Source organism: Mus pahari, chromosome 22, assembly GCF_900095145.1.
Source record: "Mus pahari chromosome 22, PAHARI_EIJ_v1.1, whole genome shotgun sequence".
Taxonomy (NCBI): Eukaryota; Metazoa; Chordata; class Mammalia; order Rodentia; family Muridae; genus Mus; species Mus pahari.
The window spans coordinates 5,967,678-5,980,196 of record NC_034611.1 but is presented as its reverse complement, the minus strand read 5'-3'; the positions used below and the strand labels follow the sequence as shown (position 1 = coordinate 5,980,196).

Below are 12,519 nucleotides of genomic sequence, written 5' to 3'. Positions count from 1 at the left end.
ATTCCTCAGTTGAGAATTCTTTGTTTAGTTCTGTACCCCATTTCTTAATGGGGTTATTTGAATTTCTGGAATTCAGCTTCTTGAGCTCTTTGTATATATTGGATATTAGTCCTCTATCACAGGCTTTTGTTTTTTTGATTGGGAGACTTTTAATGACTGTTGCTATTTCTTTAGGGGTTATGGGACTATTTAGATGGTTTACCTGATCCCAATATAACTTTGATACTGGTATCTGTCTAGAAAATTGTCCATTTAATCCAGAATTTCCAGTTTTGTTGAGTATAGGCTTCCATAATAGGATCCAATAATTTTTGGAATTTCCTCTGTTTCTTTTGTTATCTATCCCTTTTCATTTCTGATTTTGTTAATTTTGATGCTGTCTCTTTACACTCTGTTTAGTCTGGCTAAGAGTTTATTGTGTTGATTTTCTCAAAGAATCAGCTACTGGTTGTGGTGAATCCTTGTGTAGTTCTTTCTGTTTCTACGTGGTTGATTTCAGTCCTGAGCTTGATTATTTCCTGCTGCCTACTACTCTTACGTGTTTTGCTTCTTCTTGTTCTGAGCTTTCAGGTGTGTTGTCTGTTAGTGTATGCTCTTTCCAGTTTCGTTTTGGAAGCACTTAGATCTATGAGTTTTCCTCTTAGCACTGTTGTCATTGTATCCCATAACTTTTAGTATGCTGTGCCTTCATTTTCATTAAATTCTAAAAAGTCTTTATTTTTTTTATTTCGTCTTTGACCAAGTTATCATTGAGTAGAGAGTCATATGGGCTTTCCATTATCTTTGGTATTATTGAAAACCAACCTAAGTCCATGGTGATCTGATAGGATGCATAGAATTATTTAAATCTTCTTCTATTTGTTGAGGTCTGTTTTGTGACCCACTATATGGTCAGTATTGGAGAAGATACCATGAGGTATTGAGAAGAACGTATATTCTTTTGTTTTAGGATGAAATGTTCTATAGATATTTGTTATATCCATTTGTTTAATAACTTCTGTTATTTTCACTCTGTCTGTTTAGTTTGTTTTCTATAAACTGTTCATTCATTGCTGAGAGTGGGGTGTTGAAGTTGCTCACTATTATTGTGTGACACGCAATGTGTACTTTGAACTTTAATAAAGTTTCTTTTATGAATGTGGGTGCCCTTGCATTTGGAGCATAGATGTTCAGAAATGAGAGCTCATCTTGGCATATTTTTCATTTGATAAGTAGTGTTCTTTATTATCTTTTAAAATAACTTTTGGTTGAAAGTCAATTTTACTTGATATGAGAGTGGCTACTACAGCTTGTTTTTTTGGGACAATTTGCTTGGAAAGTTTTTTTTTTAGCCTTTTACTCTGAGATAGTGTTTGTCTATGTGACTGAGGTATGTTTCCTGTATGCAACAAAATGCTGGGTCCTGTTTATATACCCAGTCTGTTAGTCTATGTCTTTTTGTTTGGTAAATGAGTCCACTCATGTTAAGAGATATTAAGGAATAATGATTGTTGCTTCCTGTTATTTTTTGTTGTTAGAGGTGTAATTATGTAATTATGTTATGTTTGTGTGGCTATCTTCTCTTGGGTTTGTTTAAAGATTAATATCTTGCTTTTTCTAGGATGTAGTTTTCCTCCTTGTTTTGAAATTTTCCATCTATTATCCTTTGTAGGCCTGGATTTGTAGAAAGAAATTGTGTAAAATTGTGTTTGCCATGAAATGTCTTGGTTTCTCCATCTATGGTAATTGAGAGGTTTTCTGGCAATAGTATCCTAGACTGGCATTTGTATTCTCTTAAGTGTCTGTATGACATCGGCCCAGCATCTTCTGGCTTTTATAGTCTCTGATGAGAAGTCTGGTGTAATTCTGATAGGTCTGCCTTTATATGTTACTTGACCTTTTTCCCTTACTGATTTTAATATTCTTTTTTTTTGTGCATTTGGTATTTTGATTATTATATGACAGAAAAAATTTCTTTTCTGGGCCAAACTATTTGGAGTTCTATAGACTTCTTGTATGTCCATGAGCATCTCTTTCTTTAGGTTAGGGAAGTTTTCTTCTATAATTTTGTTAAAGATATTTTCTGACCCGTTAATTTGGGAATCTTCACTTTCCATTATACCTATTATCCTTAGGTCTGGTCTTGTCATTGTGTCCTGGATTTCATGGATATTTGGGGTTAAGATCTTTTTGAATTTTCCATTTTATTTGACTGTTGTGTTAGTGTTTTCTATGGTATCTTCTGCACCTGAGATTCTCTCTTCTATCTCTTATATTTTGTTCGTGATGCTTACATCTGTGACTCCTGATTTCTGTCCTATGTTTTCTATCTTCAGGATTGTCTCCCTTTGTGATTTCTTTATTGTTTCTATTTCCATTTTTAGATCCTGGATGCTTTGGTTCAATTCCTTCACCTGTTTGGCTGTGTTTTCTTGTTCTTCTTTGAGGGATACTACCTGTTTACCTGTGTTCTCCTGTATTTTTTTAAAGTTAGTTATGTCCTTCTTAAAGTTTGTTCCCTATCATCATCATAGAAGTGATTTTAAATCTGAATCTTGCTTTTTCAGTATGATGGGGTATCCAGGACTTGCTATGGTGGGAGAACTTAGTTCTGATGATGCCAAGTAGCCTTGTTTTCTATTGCTTATGTTCTTGTACTTGCCTCTCACCATCTGATTATCTCTTCTGCTACCTCCTCTTACTGTCTCCAACTAGAGCCTGTACATCCTGTAATCCTGGTTTTGTCAGAACTCCTCAGAGTCCAAATGTCTTTTTGTTACTGTGATACTGGAGTCCTGTGATACTGCAACCCTGGATTTGTCAGAGCTCCTGTGAGTCAAGATTCATCTGGTATCCTGAAATCCTGGTGTGACCAAGCTTCTGAGATCCTGTTGTATCAGAGCTCCTGATAGTCTGGGTGTTGCAGGAATGGAGGGGAGCCAGTGTCCAAGGTCTGCCTTTCAGAGTTTTTTAAAGGGTGGATTATAGTCATATTCTTGGTATTTCTTTACTGTCAGGCTTTGTTTTATCTAAAGGACCTATATTGAACATTTGGTGAGAACTATAGTTAATCTATGGACATCTGGATATGCTGGTGGTAATAAGTTTGGCAACACTCAGTGTTTTCTTGAAACTTGCCTTGCAAATTAGCCTGTTATTTTCTCTGTTTATCTTCTTGAAAGAACTTGTATGGGATTAAACATAAATTGCTGAGATTTACAATATTACTCCTAAATATTTCTATACTCAATTATGAAAATCTATTAGATACAATTTCTACCTTACCGACTGACACTTTCACCAAGTATCTGAATACCACTATAGTTCATTTTCTCAGCCTCTTAAAATTTTCTTACCATTTCCAAAGACTCCGCCTGCCACAAAATCCCAATGCCAAGTGAATCTTATATTTAGTAGTACTACATCTTAATTGGCTGTAGGTAACAATTTTCAACATGACTTGGTGGTTGAATAACATTTATCTCCCTTGTTTCTTTTGAATTAAGCTAGTTTGTACTGGTTTCTGCTTGGAATCATTCAAGAAAGTATGGTTGAACTTCTTCATGTGTCAGGAGAGTATCTCCTGTGTCTGTCGAATTATATAACATGGGTTTTCCTGAGGGGAATCTGAACTGGTCAGGCATCTCCTGAGAACCCTGGAGTATCTACCATAGGGTTGTCTTTCTCATATAGGGCTTCAAATGGGGCAGAAAAGGTCTCTGTGAGGCTAAGCTTGCTTGTATCTGATACAATTATTTCTGTCCTCATCATTGGTCTGAGTAAGTCATATGTGGAAGGGAAGTAAATATACCTTACCCTTGTGTGAGAGACTCAAAAGCCACATGATACAAGACAGGGACATCGAGAGATTAAAGACTGGGGTCATTCAAATTGATCCCCCACACTTGCAACTGTTAAACTCTAAGTTTGTTGGTTCCTCGGTGGCTCTGGAAGAGCCTAATGCAGATGCTCTACCAGCACCTCCTTTCTATGACTTTTGCATTTCAAAATCATCTTGCACAAGTTCATCTAGTATTGTTGGATATTTGGAAAAGAGAATTGTTGGAAAACCCAGTCTACATGAATAAATAAAATACAGACATGGGTTTTAACAGCTGTAACAGTTATTCATGTAGGTAGAGTTAGGGTATTTGTTGGTCTAGGACGAACTATAACAAAATATGCACAAGAAAGCTGGAGATCACCAGAGAAGAAAGTGATACTTTATGGTATGAGATAACTTGAAAGAAGCAGTTAAGATGAGCATAATGGTTCAGGCTTTTAAGCCAGATACATAGAGGCAGAGAGTAGAAGCAGAGGGCAGTAGGTGGAGGGCAGAGGTATGTCTGAGTTTGAAGCCAGCTTGCTGTGCATGACAAATTCCAGGCCAGTCAGGGCATCTGGGGAAATACTGTTTCATTAGATAGATAGATAGATAGATAGATAGATAGATAGATAGATAGATAGATAGATAGATAGATAGATAGATATAGATATAGATATAGATAGATATAGATAGATAGATGATAGATAAGGAGTAAATAAAAATAAGGAGGTAATAAAAGTCTGAATCAGACAAAATGAATAGGGGGAGTGGACTGGAAGTGACTTAAACAAGGGAAGTTGACACTGAGAAGGTTGCTATTGTACACACACACACAAATACTAAGTGTACAACAGCACACAGTTCAGTCCTTTGCAGAATGTCTATGAGCAAATTGTGTAAGGGATCAGATCTGAGTTTTGAGAATTGATCCTCCTCCCTCATTAATTTTGTTGTGTGTCTTCAGACTTCCCCTTACTCCTACAGTTGTAAATTGCATTCAGTTAGACAAGGCAAATCTGTACCCTATAAATGTAAATGAATGGCAATCAGAATGAGTGGCATATTTATTTTCAAATAACTCCCCAGAATGAACCATCTCAGTGTGGTATAAACCAAAGCCAGCATGGGTTCTGGTATTCCATTTATAAAAAAGCATATGCAAACAGAAGAGCTAAAACATAGTAATGAAACTTGACAGCCATAGCATTTGAGAAAATATGTTCTGAAACAAATAATAAAAGTGATTTTCCTTTGTATTTTCATATGACAGCTTAACGGGGTGAAGATAAAACAGGATGTTATATGTTTTTCTGTTTTGTTTTGTTTTGTTTCTTCAGTGAATATATGGCACAGTTTTAGAGAAAAAAAATGTGTGTGCAAAAGTAAATCCCATTAACACATATGTGCTTTAGGTTGTGATCAACTCAAACATTGAATGGATTTTCTATGAGAACTTATTCCATACTCTATGAGGGCCATTATTCCCCAGTCTCAGTACCCCATGATACTTCCATCCTTGTTAATCTCCTACACAGAGAGACTGTGCCTGCAGACACATCACTGAACTTCAAGCTTACAATTCCCAAAATTATCACTTCTGCTTTCCATGGCTCTCCTTTTCTTGGTTATCCAAAACTCCACCATGGAATAAACTCTACTCACTGATTTGCCTCTGTCCCATGTTTTACTAAGTTAAAACAACAAAAGTAGCTTAAACTTCTCATTGTTTTTCTCCAGACTAGTGTCCACTTCTCTGCTCACTACTTGTCTTCACATTAATGATGAGTCAATAAAATCTCCTCTCTCCAAACTTTGTCTCTGTAACTCCTTCCATGGGTATTTTGTTCCCTATTCTAAGGAGGAATGAAGTATCCACACATTGGTCTTCCTTCTTCTTGATTTTCTTGTGTTTTGCAAATTTTATCTTGGGTATTCTACGTTTCTGGGGTAATATCCACTTAACAGTGAGTGCATATCAAGTGAGTTCTTTTGTGATTGTGTTACCTCACTAAGGATGATATCCTCCAGATACATCCATTTGCCCAGGAATCTCATAAATTCATTGTTTTTAATAGCTGAGTAGTACTCCATTGTGTAAATGTGCCACATTTTCTGTATCCATTCCTCTGTTGAGGGAGATCTGGGTTCTTTCCAGCTTCTGGCTATTATAAATGAGGCTGCTATGAACATAGTGAAGCATGTCTCCTTATTACCAGTTGGTACATCTTCTGAGTATATGCCCAGGAGAGGTATTGCTGGATCTTGCACTATTACTATGTCCAATTTTCTGAGGAACTGCCAGACTTATTTCCAAAGTGGTTGTATAAGCTTGCAATCCCACCAGCAATGGAGGATTATTCCTCTTTCTCCACATCCTCGCTACCACCTGCTGTCACCTGAATTTTTGATCTTAGCCATTCTGAGTGGTGTGAGGTGGAACCAAACAGACACTACTACACATGCCAGCAAGATTTTGTTGTAAGGACCCTGATATAGCTGTCTTGTGTGAGGTTATGCCAGTGCCTGGCAAATACAGAAGTGGATGTTCACAGTCATCTATTGGTTGGAACACAGGGTCCCCCCAGTGGAGGAGCTAGAGAAAGTATCCAAGGAGCCGAAGGGGTCTGCAACCCTATAGGTGGAACAACAATGTGAACTAACCAGTACCCCCTGAGCTCATGTCTCTAGCTGCATATGTAGCAGAAGATGGCCCATTCGTCTATCACTGGGAAGAGAGGTCCCTTGGTCTTGCAAACTTTATATGCCCTAGTACAGGGGAATGCCAGGGCCAAGAAGTGGGAGTGGGTGGGTAGGGGAACAGGGTGGGGGGAGGGTATAGGGAACTTTCGGGGTAGCATTTGCAATGTAAATGAAGAAAATAATCTAATAAAAAATTGAAAAAAATCTCCTCTCAAAAGAATCTCTAATTCTCTCTCTCTCTCTCTCTCTCTCTCTCTCTCTCTCTCTCTCTCTCTCTCTCTCTCCTCATTAGCTCAATACCAGTTTTAGTGGAATTTTTTAATTGTTGTTATAACAGTATAATAATAGAATTAATCCTTTTAAAATGTATCTTGAAGCCACACTAATCCCCATCTTGATCACTGTCACCTGATGAGTGAGGAAATCACTCAGACCTATTACAGGATTCTGCTTTCTATTTCATACTGGATTCCTTTCATTTCCTGTTCTAGTCATAAGTCAGAAAACAGATGTCAAGAAGTTACAGTTCTTGGACTATTTGGACATCCATTGTTTACTTTGGCTGCAGAATCAGAAGATTTTAGTTGTTGGTCACTTAGTGCCCATTACTTCCGCTTGTAGACTGATGGAGGGCACACAGTAGAGTGAACAGTGTCCTTCATGGTGTCTCAGAACAAATTAAGAGAGAAGATGAACGCTTCAGTGTCTACTTCCAGAGCGTCCTCCCAGGAACCAAAGCCCTCCAATAGACCCTTCTCTCCCACCACAGGCTGGAGACAGTCTCCATCACAGAAACTTTTGGGGACATTTAACATCCCAAGCCTGGCAAGAGCCCAGCTTGTAATGACGGTTGAATTGATTGTGGATTGGATGGTGGACAGCATGTTCCTGGAAAGTGTAGGTATGGATGAAACAGCTACTTCCTGGATATATGTGCTTCTTGCTAATGGGCAAAGCCAAGTACATCTGTGAGCTGTGGGGGCTTTCTGGCTAGGCATGCATTTGCTATTGAATGTAGCTAAGTACAGGATTCTGCATCTTACTTCATAGTCTTACTGGATACCTTTCATTTCCTCCCGTTCTAATCAGAACTCTATGGAAATTGGGGAGAGGACAGAGGGCCCTGTGGTTTTATGTTTCTAAACAATTCACATTTACAAATTTATCTTTCCATCTTTAAATAAAATGTTTATCTATGAACTTAAAAAAAGGTTTCAAAAGATCTTGTGTTATTAGCATACAATTTAATTGGATGTGGTGGCTCATGCCTATAATTCCACTAGGTGGGAGGCAGAGGTAGGTGGATCAACATGGTCTACATAGTGAGTTTCAGTTCCATGACAGCCAGTATTACACAGTCACACACACACACACACACACACACACACACACACACACACACCCATATACACACACCTTTGTGTGTATGTACATGTGTGTATGTGTGTAAAAATATTTAATTGTTATTTACTGCGGTATGATTTTTGTACTATTAAGAATATTTCACTTTATTAAAATACTTTCAAAAAGATATATACACAGAAATGTTTATTGAGCTTAATCCAATGTAAATAAAATGCATAAAACAAAAGTCTGCTTCTTCAATCAATTGAATGTGAACAGACTAAGTTTAAGTTCAAGAATTTTCAATGACAAAATATTTGTTAAAGAAGTAGTATTTGTTTTTTCCATTTTTTCATAGGTACCAACACAGAAAGGCTTTGTGCATTCAGAAAAGTACAAGTGGTGGAGTCTTGTTTTGAATCATGTAAAACAGTGGCTCACCAGTTGCCCTGACCCTGTGCATTTCCCCTGCTGCCTTATGGTCAGCTATTTCTCACTAAATTTCTGTTCCAGTTGGACCTAACCATCGCAAACCTTAAGTCATTTATACCCTCTGTGTGTTCCTCTTCCCTACAGTGGTGGCAGCTACCACTTCATTTAACTTCCCAGCAAGCCACCAAGGGTTCTTCTGAATCTCTGATGTGCTCAGAATTTGGATCTTGCCAAATTTTAAGTCCTGTTTCATCTTTTCCTTCACAGTCCCTGCAGCCACTTGCTTTTCTTTAGCATTTTCTTTTTACCAGTTTGCATGCTCCTGTGAGCTGAGAGCAATGAAAATATGTGCCTATTCTGTTTCATTGTGTAAATAAAATTAATTAATAACATTTAATTAAATATCCAGGTTTTCCCTGTAACTCAGAGAAATATCCTTGAAATATATTCTAAGTCACATTTGATGTGGCCTTAATCTTTATATAAGTATCTAAGCTTTTACATGTTGTTGTCTTAAATATTGTGTGTTTATTACATTCAGATATTTAAATGTATACATTGTGTACTGCATTACATTTCAATAGAATTTTGTGAATTATAAAGACACCAAACGCCAGGACTGAATTTTTGAATAATTATTCAAAAATTTTCTAATAGTAAAAGTTTTCTGTAAAGGAGCTTTAAGCAGAATGTGTTTCTCAAATCAAGATATTTCAAACATGACTAGACAAGTGCATATTTGTCAAGGAATAGTGAAAAGATAAGGGAACGACAAACCAATATATTTAAATAACCTCCCTCTCCTTTTAGATAAAACCATTATTAAAAGCTGTTTCTTCTTGCTATAGATTTTCCCAGCACAGTAGTCAGCTCTTAGTACACACTGTGCCTTAATAAATAATAGTAAATTGGTCTTGTGCTGGCTCAGAGCTTCGTTGTCCACCCCAAAATGTCTGTGCAATCTTTACCCCAGGATATCATGCAGGCAGGACAAATTGTAGGTTGAAAGTTTTGTGGCTAGGTTGGTGTCCCAGTTCCTCCAGTAGAAGTCTTGCCTGGTTATAAGGCATGGCATGTTCAGGCTTCATATCCTCCATTGCTTGGAGTCTTAGCTAGGGTCACCCTCATAGATTCCTGGGAGTTTCTATTGCAACCACTACTTAGACTGCAGTTGTCTCTCCCAGTACTCTCTTCTTCTGTCTTTCTACACCTGATCCCTCCTGTTCATGTGCCTACCCCTCACCCAGACCCCTCCTATCTACCTGAGATGTCTATTCTATTTCCCTTTCACAGTGGGATTCAGACACACCCCTTTGTATTTAGCTTCTATTGGTCTATGGATTGTAGCATGGTTATTCCTTGCTTTACAGCTAATATCCACTTAGGGAATGAGAGGGAGCCGACCCCTGATATCTGGAGAGCCCGGAACTAGAAGCTGGATAGCCCAGAAACCCAGGATAGACCCAAACACAAAGAGTGTGTGTGTGTGTGTGTGTGTGTGTGTGTGTGTGTGTGTGTGTTTGCGTATGTATATGTGTGGAAGTGAATCTTATTTATATTCTACTATACTCATACTTTGGTACCTAGTCTAATTGTCTTCGGAGAGGCTTCATCCAGCAACTGATGGGAGCAGATGCACAGACCCACTGCCATGTTAGGTCAAGTTTAAGGAATCCTACAGAAGAGGTAAAAGTGGATCTTAGGAGCTAGAGAGGTCAAAGCTACCGCAAGAAAACCCACAGAATCAGCTAAGCTGGACTCATGGGGGCTCACAGAGACTGAACCAACAACCAGGAAGCTTGCATGGGACTGATTTAGTCCCTCTTCATATATGTTACAGTAGTGTAGGTTGATCGTTTTGTGGGACTCCTAACAGCAGGTGCAGGGGCTGTCTCTGACTCTGTTGGCTGCTTTTGGGACCCTTTTCCTCCCACTGGGTCACCTTGTCCAGCCTTAAAATGAGAGGAGGTAGGACGGGCAGTGGTGGCTCATGCCTTTAATCCCTGCTTAGGTGCTACATTCTCTCCAGTCGTGACAAGCGCAACAGCCCCCCCCCCCCAAACCTGGGCGCTGTCCTGAGGCAGAAAGTTCACGGAAACTTAGTCTCCTGGTATCGTGGCATCCTGTATAATGAATGCTCCAATGTCCTTGCTTTAGTTGGAAAACAGATCCATGTGCTTTCCCTTAATACACAGCCAAGTTAGATCCTAGGCAGTCAGTCCTTGAGCTGACCCTGGGTTTAGGTAGCTAAGTCACTTGCCCTACACAGGAATTTACCATTCTCTAGGAAGAAGGAAGTTTGTGATCTAAAGAGGAACCAGGGTAGATACTTAGAACCATAGATAGCTGAGTTACACCCATACACAAGTATTTACAAAGGCCTAGGGGGAAGGTGGACTATAGGAACTATGGCAAGGGCATGAAGCCCTTGCCCCCGGCTACTAAGTTTAAGCTGACTTTAGGTGGAGCTGTTTTTGATCCCAGCTGATAACATTGAATTCTATCCCAGTTGGTTCCTGCCAGTCCTTCCATGTTTGCATTCTTCTGTTTTGTGTAACTTCCCTATTTTCTTCTGTATAAATAGTCTGATGCTCAACTTGACAAATTGCATTCAGATAACACACTCCCTGTGTCTGTATTTGTTTGTCATCTCTCATTCACCAAATCCTTGCTCGCCTGCAACCAGAGACCCATTCCATGCAGATCTGGGACCCAAGTGAGGTCCATCTGGCACTTAGGAGGCAGAGGCAGGCAGATTTCTGAGTTTGAGTCAAGCCTGGTCTACAGAGTGAGTTCCAGGACAGCCAGGGCTACACAGAGAAATGCTGTCTTGAAAAAAAAAATGAGAGGAGGTGCCTAGTCTTCCTGCAAACTGATAGCTATAGCTGACCGATATCCATAGGAGGCCCGCCCTTTTCTGAAGAGAAACAGAGGAGGGGTGAATAGGGTTAGGGGTAGAGGTAGGGAGGAGAGCAGGAGGAGGGGCTGGGAGAAAAGAAGGAAAACTGTAGTCAGCATGTAAAATAAATATATAAATAAATAAAATTGAAAATGATGATGAAAATGCTGACATTTCAGAAATACTAAAAATTTTAATATAATAAAAATATGCTATGAATTTATGTGCACATTTAAAAAATCTAGTAAATGAATAGATGAGTGAATTATGAATCAAATGGTGAAGATAAGTCTACTTGAGGATTCAGACAAAAATTAGATTATGTAGGTATTTATTTTTAACCGGACTTTTCTTTTTACTTCAAATATGTCTAGTAATTACAGATATTCAACATTCTCCATCAAGATTTTCTTGGGTTATAGCCAACAGGTGAATCGAATGCGTTGCCTCATTTCAAGCATATGAAAAGAAACCACATGGTTTCAGCTAACCTAATCTACTTGTGTTGGTTGAACCTATTTCATGTGTATATGGCATCCCTGAAAGTCCAGAATGAATCACAGTGTAAGAAACACATGTGCCCCCCGGTACATCGTCATAGTTGTGTTTCCTAGCTGCAGCTCGTTACTTCCAGTGCAATTACTTTCTGCTTTCCAACTGTGGTACGACACCCTTGCACACCGTGTGCCTTGCAGGCTCTCTTCCCTCCATTCAGAATGCCGGCCCACTCTTCTGAGAACCCAAATCCAAGATTTCACTCCCAGACATTTAATCCCAGTGGTCCAGATTAGAATTAGTCCAGATCACAGATGGCAGTACAGAGCAGGAATGGTGAGAGGGGAAGGGACATTTTGGTTCCAGGGAGCCCAAACACTGGAGGTTGTTTTCCTGTTAACTGTTAACAGGCATGAGTACTCTAAAGCAGTGCTTTTTCTCTCTTTGTACCTGCAGGAAACACTGGCTTTCAATTCCTCTCTTCTGAGACCTCGTGTGATTGGGGAGTGGATCGGCAGAGCAGAAAATGATGCTGATCCCCTTGCAGCTGAAATGCTGCAGCCGCCGGTTCCACGGAGTAAGAATGACTCATGGGAAAGTGAAGACAGCAGCTCTAGTCCAGCAGGAAGGTGAGGTGGATCTCCTTCGTGAATCCGTGTGAGTGCTCATTAAACAGGAGAGAGAAAGTAAACCTAAGTACATGATTTTGTTCTGTCATAACGAAAATTGTTAGACTTTGCGTATGATTAAAAGAAATAATTAGATTTTCATTCCGTAGTGTCTCCTAAAAGTACATAGACTAATCAGAAGGGAGTAATTCCCCAGCCTAGTTCGATCTTCCTGG

General features: G+C 39.1%; 1 protein-coding gene across 2 annotated transcripts in view; it reads left to right on the top strand.

Moving 5' to 3' along the window:
* Positions 1–12,519, top strand: part of C22H8orf34 (chromosome 22 C8orf34 homolog) — a 168,107-nt gene that overhangs the window by 142,321 nt on the left and 13,267 nt on the right. For both annotated transcript variants that reach the window (XM_029533318.1, XM_029533319.1), the window contains one exon: positions 12,132–12,304. In XM_029533318.1, the coding sequence (XP_029389178.1) occupies positions 12,132–12,304 (173 nt within the window). The remainder of the gene's footprint in view (positions 1–12,131; positions 12,305–12,519) is intronic.